The sequence below is a fragment of the Erpetoichthys calabaricus genome, chromosome 18 (genome assembly GCF_900747795.2).
Source record: "Erpetoichthys calabaricus chromosome 18, fErpCal1.3, whole genome shotgun sequence".
Lineage (NCBI taxonomy): Eukaryota > Metazoa > Chordata > Cladistia > Polypteriformes > Polypteridae > Erpetoichthys > Erpetoichthys calabaricus.
The window spans coordinates 28,717,974-28,738,622 of record NC_041411.2 but is presented as its reverse complement, the minus strand read 5'-3'; the positions used below and the strand labels follow the sequence as shown (position 1 = coordinate 28,738,622).

At 41.3% G+C, this 20,649-nt stretch overlaps 1 protein-coding gene across 1 annotated transcript in view; it reads right to left on the bottom strand.

The window, feature by feature from the left end:
* bap1 (BRCA1 associated protein-1 (ubiquitin carboxy-terminal hydrolase)) overlaps positions 1-20,649 on the bottom strand; it is a 43,775-nt gene that overhangs the window by 10,013 nt on the left and 13,113 nt on the right. Inside the window, exons 5-14 of the mRNA XM_028824132.2 lie at positions 15,440-15,559; positions 15,111-15,172; positions 8,298-8,440; positions 8,143-8,221; positions 7,494-7,617; positions 7,247-7,394; positions 5,378-5,559; positions 3,679-3,812; positions 2,688-3,160; positions 797-969 (exon numbers count right to left, since the gene is read on the bottom strand). Of these exons, the coding sequence (XP_028679965.1) occupies positions 797-969; positions 2,688-3,160; positions 3,679-3,812; positions 5,378-5,559; positions 7,247-7,394; positions 7,494-7,617; positions 8,143-8,221; positions 8,298-8,440; positions 15,111-15,172; positions 15,440-15,559 (1,638 nt within the window). The remainder of the gene's footprint in view (positions 1-796; positions 970-2,687; positions 3,161-3,678; positions 3,813-5,377; positions 5,560-7,246; positions 7,395-7,493; positions 7,618-8,142; positions 8,222-8,297; positions 8,441-15,110; positions 15,173-15,439; positions 15,560-20,649) is intronic.

Sequence of the window (20,649 nt, the reverse complement as noted above, 5' to 3'; positions counted from 1 at the left end):
CTGGAACGAATTAAACTCGTATCTCGAGGTTTCACTGTACTTTGAAATAGCCTCAGAGGTAGTAAAGGACTGTACGAAAGGTGGGAAACAGCTCTTAGCGCAGCTAGAAGGCTAGAAAAATGGTTGTTCTGAGAGATCAGCATGGTTGCTACTTTGGTAAAATTGAAGCTAATAAATATTTAAAGTCAAAAACTAAACAACACTGCTGATTAAAATATGGAATGATAATGTTCTCAAACAAATAGATAAACTAATGGACAAACTGGTGAGGAAGGCAGGCTCTATTGTAGGCACGGAGCTGGACAGTTTGACATCTGTGGCAGAGCGACGGGCGCTGTGCAGGCTCCTGTCAATCATGGAGAATCTACTGCATCCACTGAACAGTGTCATCTCCAGACAGAGGAGCAGCTTCAGCGGCAGACTGCTGTCACTGTCCTGCTCCACTGACAGACTGAGGAGATCGTTCCTCCTCCAAACTATGTGACTCTTCAATTCCCCCCTGGGGGTAAACGTTACCATTATACAAAGTTACTGTCTGTTATACCTGCATTTTTATCACTCTTTAATTTAATATTGGTTTTTTTTTATCAGTAAGCTGCTGCTGGAGTATGTGAATTTCCCCTTGGGGATTAATAAAGTATCTATCTATCTACTAATCTGAAATAAGGATATTTAAAAATACAGCTTAACTGGCTAAACCTGATGAAGCAGCACACATCACCAACATAGGTGTCTGGGTGACAGCATGATAGCTTGGAGCTTAATTTCAAACATACACACAGTGGGCCACACTTACTTTTGGGGAGTACTTTTCTCCTAGGGTCTTGCTACTATGTTCTCCAGGTTCTGTTTTCTCTTTAATATGCTTTGTGTCAGAAGCCTCCCTGTCACTATCCATCTTTACTTCAGAAAGGTTGCTTCTTGTCTCTTTTACAGAAATACTCTTTGAACCTTCAGGACTGGTGTCACCTTAAAATAAAGCAGAGAGAGCAGCTTTAAAGAGCAGACACTAGATGAGTGATTAACCATAAAAAGATGCCTCTTAAACACTGTATAGACATTGATCGCTTTGAAACAGTCACATTTAACTCTATTCTGGTACACAAGAAACATGGCTTAATGATACCTTATGCTAAAATTAACAAAAAAACATGGAACAAAAAATTTTTCCTGTAAGCAAAAGATCAAGCAGCATGGAAAAGTTAATGGGATTTAATGCTAGATAAGCAAAAATTTTTGTTCGCAAGACTAGTACATGAATGATAGTCACTGGAAAGATCATGGGCTCACCAGAAAAAAGCATTAAGAGAAAAGGGCTGATCCATGAAAAGCTTTGCCCGTACATTGTTGCTATCAAGAATGCATTGATAACAAACTTGTCAGATGTTCACCTCAACACATGCTGTTGTTATGAATGTGACAGTGGGAATAACATTCAGTAACACAATTCATGTTTTTTTCATGACTGCTCTGCCTGCTGCCATTTTGAACATCTCCCAGGAATTACTCCTGTCCTTAGCCCGACATTAGCCAGACCCATCTCCAATGAAGCATGTGAGAGATGGACTACTATTTGCAAATGCACACAGTCTGTGGATCTCTCTCTCACTGATGAAGAAGGTGCAAATTATTTGTTAAATCACAAGATATAATTTGGTCCCAGTGTGACTTACACCACTTGTATTACATCTTTGTTAAGGAGCAATATAATGCTTCACTTTGATTCTGGAATTATTTTTCATTTGTGTGTCATCTGTTCAGTTTGCCAATTTCTATGCAAGTTGGACTATGAATTCTGGGTGCATCTATGCTGGATATAAAATAAGAATGTTATAAAATTTAAAAAAATTCGAAAGCATCAGATACTGCTAAGGCAGCAATGACCAGATGAAGTAAACTCTTCCTCACACACTCTGCAGAAACAGAATTTTTAATAGTAACTGCATAACTATAAAAACAACCTGAAAATCAATTTATCTCCTCCAATAATCCTACCCAAAAGTAGAAGTTAACTGCATACATATTTAAGAGGATGATACGGACCTATAACATTGTATACAAAGGAAAATTAGTAATGTAACAGACCTAACCGACCCACTCAGTCTTATACCTCAGCTTAAACTTCACTAATCCCTAATCATTTAAATTTCACAACTGCCCCACTCACACACACACACAGGTTGATAGTCAGAGGCTGAGTCTTATCTGAAACTCTTAGTACTAAATAAATCAGCACAATAATGAGGTTAAAAATTCAAACCAGATACTGGTCCATTCTTTGACCATGACATTCTGGGATTGCCATTTACAGCTATCTGCTAGCTCTAGTTTTATCTTTTTATAGATCTAATCCCAAGCTGTAGAATCAAGAGAAGGAAGCCCATTAACTACTCTTAACAATTGACTATGAGGAAGTGGATGATGACTAGATAGGAAATTTCTCTTAGTGCTTGCTTATTATCTCTAAAACACTAACTGTTCCCATTTTCATTATAGGTGGTCCCTAACATGCATTATAGAATTCTAAATCTGTAAGGTGTCTTCTAGTAACAAGCTTTGTTCCCCATTTCTTTTAATCTAATACAGCAGAATATTTTTTGTCAAGGCTCAAGTCACATTTAACAAAAATAACAACAAGAAAAAAGAAAAAAAAAAAAAAAAAAAATCGGACACAATAAAGCTCTTACCAGTGTGGGCAAGGGTGCAGAGAACCCCGTCGGCTTGTAGGTGTAATAATGCAGAGCTGACAACCTGGCCAAGGTCCCGTACTGCACGATTGTAACGGAGGCAGTCAAGTCGCAGCAGAGTATCCTCCTCCCCAAAAAGCACTTTAGAAAGATGAGATGTAACAGGACTGGATGGGCGTGTGGCGCTGGCAGAACGGATGGGTGATCGCAGTGGTGAGTTGAAGGCACTGCCAATTTCAGAAGCTGTATCTGTGCTCTCGTTGCTAGGTGTGGGGGAAGGCTGGGAGGGTGCAGTGATACAAATGCCGCCAGCGGCTGCCGTTTTGATTGACAGTGGAACTGTCAGGTCCTTCTTTTGTGATTCTTTGAGTTTTTCATTCAGCACGTTAATAGTATTGGGCTGCAATATTGATAGCTGTCCATCAATTACAGATTCATCCTGAGGCTGTTTCGAAATGGGCTTCCTCTTGTACCTGACGATTGGTGGTGGTGCAGGTTGAATGGTGATGGTGGAAGACAGAGAGACAGGGAAAGCAAATGAGGACTTTGCCAAAAAAAAAAAAAACATTTCTTTCTATTCCTACATTCTTCTATATTTTAGGTAAGGGGATAATAAGAGTTAGGACTACACAGTGTTTTTCTCCAATATTATAATTACATAAATGGCACCTTTCTCTGACTCAATAAAAGTGACAATATAATCTACATGGCTGAGGGCAAAATACTAAAAAAAAAATCACTTTAAAAAGAACTGTGTTGCGTCTATTATATCAACTCCCCTTATATGCCTAGAACATAGCACTGCACAGTCTCAGGTATGCTACCCTCAGCAGATCTTTACTAGATCACATTAGTGAAATACAGACCAATTCCATATATAAAAACACAAATAAAAAAAAAAGCATTTAAGATAAAATTGTGCAAGTTTAACTGAAGTAGAAGTTTTTAAGTCCTTAAAGTAAAAACGGATTAGATTAAACCAGCTTTTCACCTAGAAGAGGCATCTGTGCTACCACAGTCTTCATCCTCTTCATCTTCATAATCATCATCATCATCCGAATACGTGTGGTTTGCAGGAACTTGGACTCTGCCTCGCCCAACACCAGCTGCCAGATCTTCTTCCTCCTTTCAATCAAGACAGAAATGAATGAAAAGCTGCATGACTGGCAAGTAGGGAATCCATTCCCGGGCTCCCGGATTCCTGGACATTATTAATTCCCGCATTCCCGGGAATGAAACTGCTGTAACGGCCAAGCTCACATATATAGCATGTAAAAGTGTAAAAATCGATCAAGACCATGAGAAGGAAATTAATAAATTTGCAAAAACCTCAAGTAAACTTTTTTTACGTTGTCATTATGGGGTGTTGTGTGTAGAATTCTGAGGAAAAAAATGAATTTAATCCATTTTGGAATAAGGCTGTAATATAACAAAATGTGGAAAAAGTGATGCACTGTGAATACTTTCTGAATGCACTGTAATTTAGGCACTCATATGAACAGATGTGTATATGACTGCATGTATAGACAAAATCCAAAACATAAGGTCCATGGAACTCTCTGTAGATATCAGTGATAAAATTGTGGTGAGGCATAGATAGGGGGTATAAAACCATTTCTAAAGCTTTGAGGGTTCCCACAATGGCCTCAATAACCGTGAAATGGAAAAAAATCTGGAACCACCAAGACTCCATTCAAGAGCTGACAGTTTGGCTAACTGAGTAACCAGGCAATAAGGGACCAAGAATCCAATGTTCACTCTAACCGTGCTTCAGAACTCCTCTGCAGAGATGGGAGAACCTGTTAGGATATCAACCACCTTGGTAGAATTCGATCAATCAAGCATTTATGGTAGAATAGCTAGATGGAGATATATGACAATCTAAAGGATTCTGAGAGCATGATGAAAAAGATTCTTTGGTCTGATCAGACAAAAATAAAACTCTTTCAAAAGAAATCTAAAGAGTATGTTTGCCGAAGACAAACATCACCTGCCTAATACCATTGCTGTGGTGAAGCATGGTGGTGGCAGCATTATGCTACGGGAGTGCTTCTCATCAGCAGGGACAGGGAGACTTTCACTACTGAGGAAAGGATGAGTGCAGCCAAATACAGAGAGGCCCTTGAAGAAAGACCTGCTTCCAGAGTGCACACAACCTCAGATGGTTCACCTTTTAGCATTACAATGACCTGAAGCATATAGCCAAGACAATGCTGGAATGGTTTGGAACAAATCTCTGACTGTCCCTAACTGCCCCAGCCAAAACCCAGACTTATCCCCATAGAACATCTGTGGAGATACCTGAACATAGAAGTTTACAGACATTTACCATCCAATTTAATGCAGCTTGACAAGATCTACAAAGAAGGATGAGATAAAATGCCCAAATCCAAGTGTGCAAAGCTTGTATGAAATTACAAGAAGATTTAAATCTGTAATTGCTGCCAAGGGGCATTTACAAAGTACTGAAGAGTCTTTGTTTGAGTTTGATTTTTAATATATTTACAAACCTTTCTAAAAATATGTTTTCACTTTGTCAGTATGGCTTATTGAGTGTAGATTGATAGGCAGAAATGGCAAATTTATCCATTTATAATTTAATCTACAGCAAACAAAAAACTGTGCAGAAAGAGATTTCTTTTAAATCTATTTCTGACACATTTGTAATGACTTAGAATTCTTTTCCAGACCTGCATTGGAGACTTGGCATAATTATGGTTGTCAAGAAATGCAGGCAGCCTTTGAACAATGGGGCTGGGTGCAACTGGTGGTCCATTTGCTGAGCAGCTAGGTCTCACGTGGACTTTTGTTTTGCTTGTTGGACTGCACACTGCTGCTGGCTGGGTTGGGAGACATGATGCTTCTGCAGAGTCTAAAAATTGAAATTAAGAGTTAGAAAAGATTCCCGAATAGGTTTCACAGAGAAGCAGAATAATGATAAATGTGTGGTCAAGGTGTTTACATAATAAGGCCAGAAGGTTTCATTCTGTATTTATGCAAGCACCTCTTGTTCAACATAATAAGAATAAAATCCACAGTAATTTGGGGTGCTGTTAGTGGCACCTTAAAAACCTGTTGCTTAATTGCTTTTAACTGATTGATTTTCACAGATTTCATTCATAAAGTAATCTTAAATAGTGAAGCCATTCAAACAAGTTAGAGTTTATAAAATACATCTGTAACACATTGCTTTATAAATGGCAAGATGATAGAAAATCAAGATTCTTTGTCTGAAACCTTCACACAAAATTAATGAGAAAGCTTCAGTTTTACCACTTGTGTTGTTTTTATCTTCTTTTCAAAGACAAAAACTAATTCATTTTAATTCTTGGTGTTCTATACTAAATGATTTGTGCCAAAGTGCTGGTGCTGTCAGTAGTGAATCTACATAAAAATTCAGTTTTAGTGTTATAAGGTGATCCCAACAAAACCTATTTAATGGATTACCATATTTTAAAATTAAATAAATGTTCAGTTTAAAACAAATCTACTAAAGAAGCTGTATTTTCACAGCTGCTAGAAACATTAAAGCAAAATACATCAGAAATTCAAACATGTATGCTTGACAATACAAAACATTTAATGTAATGCCATAAGAGGCTCAGTACTGAATAAAGTAACAACAACTAGTGTTTTACAGTCAAGCTACGATCTCCTTGTCCTTTCTGGCGAAGACAATAATGCTGCATGTCAATGACAATACACTGCAGAAAACTGGTATGGCAAAATCAATTTTCCTTTTGCATAATACATTTATTTTTTATCATTCTTGGCATTAAGTGTTGTGCACTTTTAAATAAAAAAATAAGCTATCCTTTTTTTTAACTGGTACCCTAACACTTGAGCACAAAAAAAGAATCAAAAAAACAACTTTTTAATGGGTGGTACATATGCCATTTATTTTTAATGAAATTTTTTTGCCTTATTAACCAGAACCTGACAGCACAAAAAACGGCTCTTGTGTGAAATGCTATGATGTGCTAAGAAGGCAGTAACTGAATTATAGTGAAACATCAATGGCAGATATACTGCATTCCACAGCAATCAATGCTGTAAATCACAAATCGTATACAGAACAATGAACTGAGATGAAAAAGAACAGTAGTAACATTAATATAGCATCACAGCATGACTGACTATTAAGAGCACTATTAAAAACTGAAAGTAGTCTATTGTCACTCTTCAGCACCTCTGCATTCAAAACAAAACATGCTTTTCTCGTAGGCGTTTCACTGATAGGTATTTCAGAGTCTGATTCAGTGTCACTTTTTCTTTCCCAATCCTTTGTTCTCCATCACATTTTGTAACAGAATTATTTGCACTAATACAACACTTTGAAGCAGTTCTCAAAATTGCTAGTCTGGCAACTATCTTTCTATCTATCTGGGAGGTGCTAGTCTTTTAAAAATTAAAAGCACTCCTTTGGTTTAAATATTTTACCCCAAAAACAGAGAGAGAAAAAAACAAATGTAACCACATGAACTATCCTAAACATAAGACCAGAAAATCAGCAAGGTAGCCTTTGACTCCTGCATATTGACGGTAAAGCAGTCAGCTACCTAAAAGAGAGGTGCCCTCTGCAGTGGATGTTGCCTTCACAGAATCAACCTCCAATTCCTTCTTTACTGCAGCTGTTTGTTCTTCTGGTAGGGAGACTTCCTGTGGCTTGCGATCCTGAACCAGTTCTGGCTGGGTCACACGGATTAGCTGGGGAACAGAGAGAAAACAACAAGTGGTTTAATACTAGAAAATGTTAAAGATAGAAGGCAAAAAAAAAAAAAATAAAGATAAACAAGGTTATATTACCTGCTGCAAGCCCTCCAGTACCGTCTGCCTATTCATTTTGAGGATCTGCAGCTTAGACTCATACTTTATTCTCCGGTCAGGAACAACAGCCATTAAGTTGAATCGTATATCATGGTATGGCTCTCTGAAGTGGAACAGCAATTAAACATCAGTCACAAGGATGAAGTAAAACTTAGATAACTGCAATCTGAGGAAATGTGTTGTGTGGTCTGTTCAGGTACTGAAACATTACATGTAATGTAATTATCAGTTTTGAAAATTTATATTGATTCTCTTTATAAAGTTACCCTTTTTAAAGCTGAATCACTAACATAGCTTAAGGTTGACTTTGCCAAGATTATTATCATAATAGAGTAATACTCATTACTTAGAAAACCTGATGCAATATATGTGTTTTTGGCACGAACATTAAGTTATTACCAGAATTCATAAAAGTACTTCAGCAAAATTTGTGAGTGGCATGAACTTAAGAGTCTTCTTCAATAATTTGATAACTATACTTCTGGTTACACTGTTTGTTTGTTTACTACTGGGAAATATAAAAAGAACAAAGAGCAATATGTGCACTTATGTGTCAAGCTACAGTATCTCAAGGGCTATCCCCATAGTTCAACAGCTGCAAAAAGAGCAGGCCAAAAGTTCGATATACCCAGCAGTGGCTAGTCCAATCCTCTCCATTATAACTCTTCTGGCTTTGTCTGTCCATTCTTCATCTTCACCCCATGGACCTAATAAAGAATATTTAAGAATTAAGAACTACTGGTGACACCCCTATGCTAATTAAGACAACAGTTGTACTCTTACCATGATCAATGGGAAATGCTTTCAAGCCATCCAGCTCAAATAGACGCCCCTTAATCGGTACATAACTGACAAAATGAAATGCTTCCATTGTTCTCACAGCACTGATTCCATTCTGCTTCTCAGGCAGGTGTCTTGGTTCGGGCCTACATCAAAGACACTTAAAATACAGCTATCTGCCATTGCAATAGTTCACTACATTAAAAACAGAGCCAATACCCAATTCATTCCAGTAAAAAAAAAAAAAGGATTTTAATCACCTACTGTTTGTATGGGATAGCTATTAGCACACACTGAAAATGGAACTTCAAATTGACTCTTTGCATGGATACGCTACAATCGCATTTACTGGAACTTGAGCAGATGTTTCTATACACTTTAGAATGCATTGTGCAACTGCCATCACCAATTAAATCACCCATGAAGGTAAGTGTCCCAGTACCTGTGCAACCCACACATGCCCCACACCATAACACCCCCACGCCACACTGTTTAACAGATGAGGTGGTATGCTTTGGACCTTGGGCAGTTGCTTTTTGTCTCCACACCGTGCACTTACCATCACTCTGGTACAAGTTCATCTTGGTCTCATCTGTCCACAAGACTTTCTCCAGAATTCTACAGGCTCTTTTAAGTACTTTTTAGCAAACTGAAATCTGGCCGTCTAGTTTTAGGGCTAACTAGTGGTTTGCATCTTGCAGTGAACCCTCTGTATTTCTATTCATGAAGTCTTCTGCCGATAGTAGTGTCTGACACATACATGTCTGCTTCCTAAAGACTGCTCCTAATCTGTCAGAATGGCATTTGGGGCTTTTTCATTACCACAGTGAGGATTCTGTCATCAGCAGTGCAGGTCTTTCTTGGCATACCTGTCCCTCTGCAATTACTGAGATCACCAGTGCATTCATCCTTCTAAATGGTATTGTAGACAAATATTCCGAAAACCTTAAGTCTCTAATGATTTTATTCTTGTTACTATTCTTTGAATTGGCACAGCTCTTGTACTTTGACTCAAACAATATGGAGGTCACAGTAGACTAAACCCTCATACTATCTAACGTAACATCCTTGGACAATGAAATTGACTTCATCATGCTTTGAATTGCCTCACATTGTGAGACAAGGAAATGCTTCATTCTAATTTTCCCTTAACCACTGCTACACATAAATATCCCTGATTTTGTATTGCATCTGGATGGTTGTTCTGTGTGGTTTCAAGCCAACAAAAAAGAAAATCATGCTGATAAGATCAGAGGTGGTGGATTTTGGACTTCTATCAATAATGACTGGTGCTTGTATGCTTGTATTTGTATCTCCAAATGTGGGACTCATTTATAGAAGATGTTGGTCATTCAAACTTCCAAAAGATTTTACCAGCATTGTTATTGTAGTAATTTATACTTCATTAATATTGGATTGGTAATAAAGACCTTTGACATCAGTATTGATACCAGCTTTCGGAACCTGGTCCGATACCAAACCGGTGCAGAGGTAAATAATAAAATATTCCTCACAGGAGTCTCCCTGCTCTGTCACACAATTGTACACCTCCTTGTCTTTCGGCATTCCACAAATCAAAACAACGAGAGGTAGGTGACTCCACTTCATTTATATTAATGCATATACATTCGAAGAGTGGGTTTGGGCGAGTGCCCCACCTAATAAATCAAACTAGATGCAATAGGCAGATTCTACCAAAGACCTATGGAGCTGGTGGTTTTGACAGTTGTGACTGTGCTAAAACTAAAAAAGGGCAAGTGTGAGGTGCTTGAAAAAAACTATTTACTTCCAGTACCAAAATGAATGAAATATGTGTACTGTATAGTTTTAAAAACAGGGTTTTTTAGTGCTGGTATACTATACTACACAACCCTATCTTACAACAAGAGCTAATATTAGGTAAACACCCGATGTAATGCATGATGCAAACAGTGGGCTTCGATCTAAATATCCTGATGCTGTTTATTATTATCAGAAGGAATTTCTATCAGACAAATTTAGAGTCAGTCTTACCAAAATTCTTTCAAGATGTTCCCTTTCTGACAAGAGGGAAAAATACACCTGACCATTTTTGCACAAACATCTATGATGCCCATAATAATGTTCTCTACCCTTAATTTGAAAAGTCTTTTAATCCATGCATACAAATTTTAACAAAAATAAGACAATCCAGTTACACGGACAGATCAAAGCATGGCATAATTAAGACTGCAGAACTGGTTTAAAAGGACAGACTAGACTGTATTCAAAGTGGCTGCCACCTGTGTACTGCAAATTAACATGGGTGATTATGGATCATCTGTTACCAGCTACATCAAGAAATGTCTTAATGATGGTGTAGTCACTAAATGCGTACAGAAACAACCCAGCCAGAAACACTGAATAAATGGGGCAGCACACACCTTCCTGAGAACTCATAATATTACATGCATATTAAGTTCATTAATTGAAATGTATATACGTCAGTTCAAATATGCAGATAGATTTATATATCTATATCAGTTCAGATACATATAAACAAACTGATTTGCTCGGATAGACTGGTTTATATATGGATTCCTTTTGATTTTTGTTTCTTCATTTAACAATATATTTTGTTAATCTGTGAAATATTAGGTAGGGTACTGTTGGCAGGATGCCATCATCACTGTGGTCTACCTGGCATTCTCCAATTCAAACAGAAAAACATTTAGGTACCGTATATACTTGAATATAAGCTGAGTTTTTCAGCACCCAAAATGTGCTGAAAAACGTCACCCTGAGAGACACAGACGCGAGAGAGAGACACAGATGCGAGAGAGAGAGAGAGAGAGAGACACAGACGCGAGAGAGAGAGAGAGAGAGACACAGACGCGAGAGAGAGAGAGAGAGAGACACAGACGCGAGAGAGAGAGAGAGAGACACAGACGCGAGAGAGAGAGAGAGAGAGAGACACAGACGCGAGAGAGAGAGAGAGAGACACAGACGCGAGAGAGAGAGACAGAGAGAGACGCACGCGCGAGAGAGAGAGACAGAGAGAGACGCACGCGCGAGAGAGAGAGACAGAGAGAGACGCACGCGCGAGAGAGAGAGACACAGACGCACGCGCGAGAGAGAGAGACACAGACGCACGCGCGAGAGAGAGAGACACAGACGCACGCGCGAGAGAGAGAGACACAGACGCACGCGCGAGAGAGAGAGACACAGACGCACGCGCGAGAGAGAGAGACACAGACGCACGCGCGAGAGAGAGAGACACAGACGCACGCGCGAGAGAGAGAGACACAGACGCACGCGCGAGAGAGAGAGACACAGACGCACGCGCGAGAGAGAGAGACACAGACGCACGCGCGAGAGAGAGAGACACAGACGCACGCGCGAGAGAGAGAGACACAGACGCACGCGCGAGAGAGAGAGACACAGACGCACGCGCGAGAGAGAGAGACACAGACGCACGCGCGAGAGAGAGAGAGACACAGACGCACGCGCGAGAGAGAGAGAGACACAGACGCACGCGCGAGAGAGAGAGAGACACAGACGCACGCGCGAGAGAGAGAGAGACACAGACGCACGCGCGAGAGAGAGAGAGAGACACAGACGCACGCGCGAGAGAGAGAGAGAGAGACACAGACGCACGCGCGAGAGAGAGAGAGAGACAGACGCACGCGCGAGAGAGAGAGAGAGACAGACGCACGCGCGAGAGAGAGAGAGAGACACAGACGCACGCGCGAGAGAGAGAGAGACACAGACGCACGCGCGAGAGAGAGAGAGACACAGACGCACGCGCGAGAGAGAGAGAGACACAGACGCACGCGCGAGAGAGAGAGAGACACAGACGCACGCGCGAGAGAGAGAGAGACACAGACGCACGCGCGAGAGAGAGAGAGACACAGACGCACGCGCGAGAGAGAGAGAGACACAGACGCACGCGCGAGAGAGAGACACAGACGCACGCGCGAGAGAGAGAGAGACACAGACGCACGCGCGAGAGAGAGAGAGACACAGACGCACGCGCGAGAGAGAGAGAGAGAGACACAGACGCACGCGCGAGAGAGAGAGAGAGAGAGAGACACAGACGCACGCGCGAGAGAGAGAGAGAGAGAGAGAGAGAGAGAGAGAGAGAGACACAGACGCACGCGCGAGAGAGAGAGAGACACAGACGCACGCGCGAGAGAGAGAGAGAGACACAGACGCACGCGCGAGAGAGAGAGACACAGACGCACGCGCGAGAGAGAGAGAGAGAGAGACACAGACGCACGCGCAAGAGAGAGAGAGACACAGACGCACGCGCGAGAGAGAGACACAGACGCACGCGAGAGAGAGAGAGAGACACAGACGCACGCGAGAGAGAGAGAGAGACACAGACGCACGCGCGAGAGAGAGAGAGACACAGACGCACGCGCGAGAGAGAGAGAGACACAGACGCACGCGCGAGAGAGAGAGACACAGACGCACGCGCGAGAGAGAGAGAGAGAGAGAGAGACACAGACGCACGCGCGAGAGAGAGAGAGAGAGACACAGACGCACGCGCGAGAGAGACACAGACGCGCGCACGAGCGAGAGAGAGAGACACAGACGCGCGCACGAGCGAGAGAGAGAGACACAGACGCGCGCACGAGCGAGAGAGAGAGAGACACAGATGCGCGCACGAGCGAGAGAGAGAGAGAGAGACACAGACGCGTGCACGAGCGAGAGAGAGAGAGACACAGACGCGCGCACGAGCGAGAGAGAGAGAGACACAGACGCGCGCACGAGCGAGAGAGAGAGAGACACAGACGCGCGCGAGACGAGAGAGAGAGAGACACAGACGCGCGCGAGACGAGAGAGAGAGAGACACAGACGCGCACGAGACGAGAGAGAGAGAGAGAGAGACACAGACGCGCGCGAGACGAGAGAGAGACACAGACGCGCGCGAGACGAGAGAGAGACACAGACGCGCGCGAGACGAGAGAGAGACACAGACGCGCGCGAGACGAGAGAGAGACACAGACGCGCGCGAGACGAGAGAGAGACACAGACGCGCGCGAGACGAGAGAGAGAGACAGACGCGCGCGAGACGAGAGAGAGAGACAGACGCGCGCGAGACGAGAGAGACACACAGACGCGCGCGAGACGAGAGAGACACACAGACGCGCGCGAGACGAGAGAGACACACAGACGCGCGCGAGACGAGAGAGACACACAGACGCGCGCGAGAGACGAGAGACACAGACGCGCGCGAGAGACGAGAGACACAGACGCGCGCGAGAGACGAGAGACACAGACGCGCGCGAGAGACGAGAGACACAGACGCGCGCAAGAGAGAGAGAGAGAGACACACAAACGCGAGAGAGGGAGACAGACGCGCGTGCACGCAAGAGAGAGACACAGACTGCATATTTAGTCAATTGTTACACTCTGCTCAAATAAAACCCACAGGCACGGTTGACTTTCTGAGCTAAAACTGGGTTATACTAATTCAGCAAACATCTACATACCTCACATAATTTATTATTACAGAATCTGTAAACCAATACCAATTGTTAATTAACATTTATTATTTAATTCTAAGCTGACTGATCAAGCTCAAGTATACAGGCAGTCCCCGGGTTACATATGAGATAGGGACTGTAGGTTTGTGCTTAAGTTGAATTAGTATGCAAGTCTGAACAGGTACATTATTTTAATAAATGCTATTGTTGACCGACTGCAACCAAGTGCTCTGCCAATGAATGATGGAGTGTCACCTCTCTCTGACCTTTTTATTATTTCTACTTTATTTTCAATGGTGATGGTTTTTCTCTTCTTTACTGTATCACCAACTTGCATCAGATTTGTGTTTCAGAGACATTCTTGAAGGGTGAAGACAAAAGGTTAAGATGAGCTCTTCTGCACAGCACTGTACACGCTATCACAGCAGGAAGGCACCCGTCAACACGTCTGATGTACTGACAACAGACAACTTCCTGCTATGTGCATAACAGTACAAGCAGGCTATTGAGAATGAATGGGGGCGGCGAGGGGCGGTTCATCACCAGCCCACCTCACAGTCACCTCCACTACAGTATGCTGTCTGCAGTGTCCGCCCACTGAGAACGAACACTGTGCATCCAAAGGTGGGTAGTGAATCGCCGAACCCCAATTCAACAGGCAGCCATCCGAGGCACACTACAATGCTACCCCTGCCGCCCCGTTCAGCCACAACCGGATCACTGCTTGCAGCAATACCAGCCGTGTGTGCTGGGCGGGCAGTGAAATGCCCCCCCCCCAAGCTCCATCCAGCCTGCATCCAGTCAGGAGCAGTAGCTGTGGCAGCATAGTGGGCGAGCAGTGAACCATCGTCCTGCACACGAGCGATAGCTGTGGCCCCAGTGACTATGGACCACAGGTCACCGCTTGCCGCCGGGAGCCGCCCGAGGAACACTGCACTGCGCGAGCAGTGAAATTGCCAGACCGAAGATGACGGAGCGGCAGTTACTGAGGCGCATGCGTCGCAGCTGCGTCCTCGTTCGTAAGTCGTAGGTCGGATGTCCGGAACGTGGGGACTACCTGTACAATGAAAGCAATTGCATTACGTAAAAGCTGGTGTCTTGGTATATTTATATTATTTTCCAAAAATACCTAACTTTAGCTGTTGAAACAAATACAGTATTATATAAGAGAAACGTAAAAGGCCTGACTAAGTAACACGGGTAGCTATCCCATTAATAGGTTTTAAAATGAAAAGATGGACAAATAAATTAAAATTATGACTTGTGCATTGGGAATATTCCAAAACAAAAAACAGCAAAAATTGCCTTAAACATATAAAATTATAAATCTAATTATACATTAAAAAATTAATTTCTTCCCTCTTACCTGGCATGACTGTTGTGTGCTTTAGCAAGTTCTGGAGCATTACCAATGGCATATCCTTTACTCTGACGATTAAAAAAAATTAAGACAATGTTAATATACAACAATGGATATTTGAGTAATTATGCATCAAACCCTGGTTTACCTATCTAAGCAAATGACTCCCAACAGAATCTGGTCTATGTTACCATCACCTACAAGGAACTGACTGGCAGAGTATAGGGCTTATCAAAAACAGCACCTAGTGATTTTCTACTGAACTTCACTTTGTCTAAGTTAGACATAACTGCAAAAAAAAAAAAAAAGTATAAACTAGGGAACATTATACCCACCTCTGGGTTGAAGCCTTTTGTAAACTCCTTCATTCGGCTTAAAGTATGTCCAAGCTCTACATTATTACAGTTGAGGAGGACGCTAAGCAAGGCATGTGTTGCACAGGAGTTAGGAATAAGCTAAAGTAAAAAGAAAAAAAAATGTTTCTTTGACATGAATATTAAGAAATATTAAGATTGTTTCTCTGAAATCTTGGTATTTTGAAAATATGTAAACAATGAGAGCATTAGAATTAAAAGTCAAAACAGAAGTAAAGAATTTAGGTGTAATCATGAACTCTGACCTAACTTTAAATCACATTATTAACCATATTACTAAGAGTGCATTTTTCTATTTAAGGAGCATTGCAAAACTACACCTCCTATAACACTGCAAGATGATGAGAAATTCATTCAAACTTTTGTTTTCAATTGGTTAAATCACTGTACAATAACCCAAAATCTACCTAAGAATATACGATTGATTGAAGTTAGTCCAGAAGGCAGCAGCAAGAATCTTAGTCTTAGCCTAAAAATTAGAGCACATCTCACCAGTTTTAGGATTGTTACATTGGTTACCCATGTCTTTTAGAAATTGACTTTCAAATACTACTAATTGTATTTAAAGCTTTAAATAATCTCGCTCCCTTCATATATTTTGGAGTGCCTGTTCCCCTACATCTCCAGTCATAACCTTAGATCTTCTTATAGCAGTTTGCATAAAAGCATAAAAGAAGTGGGGAAAGCAGCCTTTTGCTGATATGCACCAAAAATATGGAATACTTTACCAACAGATATATGCTAGGCAAACACTATGTAGATCATTTTAACTTCTAAAAACCCACTTTTTCAATTTAGCCTTTTCACAACCGCAATTTAGTCCTACCCATAATAAATTAAGATATGTAAATATATACAATGTGTGATTAAAAACTTTGTAGTAGGATTGTGGAAAGTGGGTTCAAATATTAGTTCATGTGTACTTACATAATTAAAATGCAACCTTCTGGGATACGTCATTTATAGTATTTTTTTCTGAACAAAGTCAACAGAATTCTGAAAACCATCAAATTAAGTATCACACTATTACAGAATTTCTAGTACTGGAGAATTATATGCCTTCAGAGATTTACGCTTGACTAGTTACTGTGTTAAACAGCCAGTCCCCTTAATATGCCACTATCAAAAGGCGAGCTGGAGAATTCCATCATGACAGAACATCTCTTGAACTTGACCCAAAATCTGGACAACTTTTTACACTAATGGCAAAAGAAAAACTGTTGCTACCAAAAAACTACTTATAATGAAGAACTGAGGAAAGATGGCACATGAGAGCAGACACTACACTGACTATATATGGGTCAGCTAAATCACCTTTTGTGCACAAAATAAACATGGACAAGTTTTTTTTTTATATATATATTCTGTGCTTACCATGTTGATTCCAAATATAAAAAAATCACTTCATTCAGTATTGCAAGAAAAACAATAAGCTAATGAATTTAGAATGTAAAGAATTTTAAAGACCGTTTCCTAACTGGGCTTGATAATTGAATATGTTACTGTGATCCAGAGTTCAAGCAACAAGTGAAATAATGGAAGTATGGCAAGTCTCCAACACCACGGAAGTTCAAGACCCAAATAAACGCCAGCAAGTCATTGGGTATATTTTTTTTTATCATACAGAGGGTGCTGTCCAACTGATTACAGGACTAAAAAAAGGCACACATTACACTGATTTGGTTTGTCAGGCAAGGGAAGTGATCAGCTTCAGGACAATGTTCCTACTCAAATGGCACAGAAAAGGCTTTCCTTAAAACAATTGACCTGAAGAGAAATCCACCTATCCTGTTTTCCAAACATGGCCTCATGTGACTACCACGTGTTCCCAAATCTGAACAGCTACCTCCATGTGACATGCTATGCCAATGATGAAGAAATCAAGTGAGCTATTCAAAAGTGGCTTCAGAAGCCAGATAAAAGATTTTTGTTGCATCTAATTTTGTATGGTATTTTAACTATACTATATTTATAAATAATGCATACTGCATTGCATTTATATCAGTAGATTTACTTTGATAAATACATTTTCACATCTTTACTTATCAGTTTTCAAATTTTATGACTACTACACAAATCTAAATCATTTTTACCCGATTTTATGCATATTTAGCTTTTATGCATTATTTATGAATTTCTGCACATTCTACCTAGGTACTTTGTTACGGCTTGCGACAGTGATTTATGCCAAAAGTGGGATACTGCTAGTGAGAAGAATGCCACAGATACCATTTGTTCTAGAGCCAAAACGGTCATAATCTACTTGGATAAAGCATGAAGAGTCATGGGGAAAAATTAACTACTTACTGGACTTCAAATAAAAATACAGGGCATAGTCTTGTTAATTTTAAGGGTTGAATTAGTGTTTCTGAAATACAAGAAATGCACTTTATTTTGAATTTTATTACATATTGACATTTCTTTGCAACTTCACGACTTGTTTTAAATTTTGATGTGTCTATTGTATGCTGCTGGAAAGTTTGAGCTGCACACATGTAAAGAGTGAAGCATTAGCTTTAGATAAAATTTTACTTACCAACCTATTAGCTGATGAATATTAAAGTCTTCAACATAAATATGGTTATTATGAAAGATTTATTTAGTGACTGAAACCCAGGGGCATCTTGTATAAAATAAGGGTCTTACCTTTTCAAAATAGTTAAAGTGACTTATTTAGTCTCAGCTATAGCAGAAAATAACTGCAAATTAAGTACTGCACAGGTTCAGTTTCAATATAGTATCAATATGTTGATTCAAATTGTTCTATCATGGTGTGGATGGGAGAAGAAATGGAGTAGGGGTTATTCTGAAAGAACAGAATGTCAAGAGTGTTTTGGAGGTGAAAAAAGTGTCAGAGTAATGATTATGAAGCTGGAAATTGGAGGTGTGATAATGAATGTTGTTAGTGCATATGCACTGCAAGTTGGGTGTGCAATGGGTGAGAAAGAAGATTTTTGGAGTGAGTTGGATGAAGTGATGAACACTGGGTACCCAAGGGACAGAAAGTGGTGATTGGAGCGGATTTCAATGGAGATGTTGGTGAAGGGAACAGTGGAGATGAGGAGGTGATGGGTAGGTATGGTGTCAAGGAGAGGAATGAAGAAGGTCAGAGGATACTGTATTTTGCAACAAGGATAGACATGGCTGTGGTGAATACATGTTTTAAGAAGAGGGAGGAACATAGGGTGACGTACAAGAGTGGAGGAAGCTGCACACAGGTAGATTACATCCTATGCAGAAGAGTCAATCTGAAGGAGATTGAAGACTGCAAAGTGGTGGCAGGAGAAAGTGTAGTTAAGCAGCATAGGATGGTGGTCTGTAGGATGATGTTGGAGATCAAGAAGAGGAAGAGAGTGAGGGCAGATCCAAGGATCAAATGATGGAAGTTGAAAAAGGAAGACTGCAAGGTTGAGTTTAGGGAGAAGGTGAGACAGGCACTGGGTGGCAGTGAAGAATCACCAGACAGCTGGGAAACTACAGCAGATGTAGTAAGTGTGACAGCAAGAAGGGTGCTTGGCGTGACATCTGGACAGAGGAAGGAGGAAAAGGAAACCTGGTAGTGGAATGGGGAAGTAAAGCAGAGTATACAGAGGAAGAGGATGGCAAAGAAGAAGTGGGATAGTCAGAGAGATGCAGAAAGTAGACAAGAGTACAAGGAGATAAGGCGCAAGGTGAAGACAGAGGTAGCGAAGGCTAAAGAAAAGGCGTATGATGAGTTGTATGAGAGGTTGGACACTAAGGGGGGAGAAAAGGACCTGTACCGATTGGATAGATAGAGGTACCAACCTGGGAAAGATGTGCAGCAGGTTAAGGTGATAAAGGATAAAGATGGAAATGTACTCACAAGCGAGGAGAGTGTGTTGAGCAGATGGAAAGAGTACTTTAAGAGGCTGATGAATGAAGAGAATGAGAGAGAGAAGAGGTTGGATGATGTGGAGATAGTGAATCAGGAAGTACAACGGATTAGCAAGGAGGAAGTACGGACAGCTATGAAGATGATATACCTATGGAAGAATGGAGATGTTTAGGAGAGATGGCAGTGGAGTTTTTAACCAGATTGTTTAATGGAATCTTGGAAAATGAGAGGATGCTTGAGGAGTGGAGAAGAAGTGCACTGGTGCCGATATTTAAGAATAAGGGGGATGTGCAGGACTGTAGTAACTACAGGGGGATAAAATTGATGAGCCACAGCATGAAGCTATGGGAAAGAGTAGTGGAAGCTAGGTTAAGAAGTGAGATGATTATTAGTGAGCAGCAGTATGGTTTCATGCCAAGACAGAGCACCACAGATGCGATGTTTGCTTTGAGAGTGTTAATGAAGAAGTACAGAGAAGGCCAGAAGGAGTTGCATTGCGTCTTTGTGAACCTGGAGAAAGCATATGACAAGGTGCCTCGAGAGGAGTTGTGGTATTGTATGAGGAAGTCGGGAGTGGCAGAGAAGTATGTAAGAGTTGTACAGGATATGTACGAGGGAAGTGTGCCCGTGGTGAGGTCTGCGGTAGGAGTGACGGATACATTCAAGGTGGAAGTGGGATAATATCAGGGATCGGCTCTGAGCCCTTTCTTATTTGCAATGGTGATGTACAAGTTGACAGACGAGATTAGACAGGAGTCCCCATGGACTATGATGTTTGCGGATGACATTGTGATCTTTAGCAATAGTAGGGAGCAGGTTGAGGAGGTGGAGATATGTTCTAGAGAGGAGAGGAGAGAAATGAAGGTCAGCAGGAACAAGACAGAATACATGTGTGTAAATGAGAGGGAGGTCAGTGGAATGGTGAGGATGCAAGGAGTAGAGTTGGCAAAGATGGAGGAGTTTAAATATTTGGGATCAACAATACAGAGCAACAGGGATTGTGGAAGAGAGATGAAAAAGAGACTGCAGGCAGGATGGAATGGGTGGAGAAGAGTGTCAGGAGTGATTTGTGACAGACGGTTATCAGCAAGGGTGAAAGGGAAGGTGTACAGGACGGTAGTGAGACCAGCTATGTTATATGGTTTGGAGACAGTGGCACTGATCAGAAAGCAGGAGACAGAGCTGGAGGTAGCAGAGTTAAAGATGCTAAGATTTGCTTTGGGTGTGACAAGGATGGATAGGATTAGAAATGAGGACATTAGAGGGTCAGCTCAAGTTGGACGGTTGGGAGACAAAGTCAGAGGCGAGATTGCAC